The sequence below is a fragment of the Ceratina calcarata genome, unplaced genomic scaffold, assembly GCF_001652005.2.
Source record: "Ceratina calcarata isolate Rehan_Ccalc_2016 unplaced genomic scaffold, ASM165200v1 scaffold447.2, whole genome shotgun sequence".
Lineage (NCBI taxonomy): Eukaryota > Metazoa > Arthropoda > Insecta > Hymenoptera > Apidae > Ceratina > Ceratina calcarata.
Window position 1 is genome coordinate 48,407 of NW_017168598.1, and position 561 is coordinate 48,967.

The 561-nt window shown below is 30.8% G+C and overlaps 1 protein-coding gene across 1 annotated transcript in view; it reads right to left on the reverse strand.

Annotated features, from left to right (window-relative positions):
• Window positions 1-68: 68 nt before the first annotated feature.
• The window catches only part of LOC108627189 (FGFR1 oncogene partner 2 homolog), a 2,519-nt gene continuing 2,026 nt past the window's right edge, over window positions 69-561 (reverse strand). The window contains exon 4 of the mRNA XM_018028293.1: window positions 69-420. Coding sequence (XP_017883782.1) covers window positions 193-420 — 228 coding nt within the window. The 3' untranslated portion in view covers window positions 69-192. The remainder of the gene's footprint in view (window positions 421-561) is intronic.

Sequence of the window (561 nt, forward strand, 5' to 3'; positions counted from 1 at the left end):
TAATATAACATTGAAAAGTATATATTTGTATAAAATTCGTTCGAAAGTTCTGGCGTGTACAAATATCATACATTTTACATGTGCTCTTTATTGTATACAATTAATACATCTCGTTCCAATGCTGAGTATAGAAAAAGATTTAAATAAATAATAGAAGACTTACATACGAGAAATATAAATACAACGTTCATTTTATTGTGCTAATGGATCCGTTTGTACAGATTTACTTTCTACCTCGGTTTCCTGGTTCAGAGATCCATATTTATTCGCGATATTAACTATTTCTCGTAACGTGGCATTTTCTTTTTGTAAACTGCTTAAAGTCTCTTTCTCTTTCAATTCATTCTCTTCATCTAAATTGACTACGGTTTTCATTACTGCTGCCATTTCATTGATCTTCACCGCTTGGTTAGTAATCATCTGCAGTTACAACATTTTATATTATTAATTTCTATTGTCAAATTTTAAGGCGGACGTAATAACATTTATAACCGAAATTCGTCTGTTTTAACACTTTATCGACCGCTAGCCTATTAATCGGCTTTTAACTATCGACGGTTT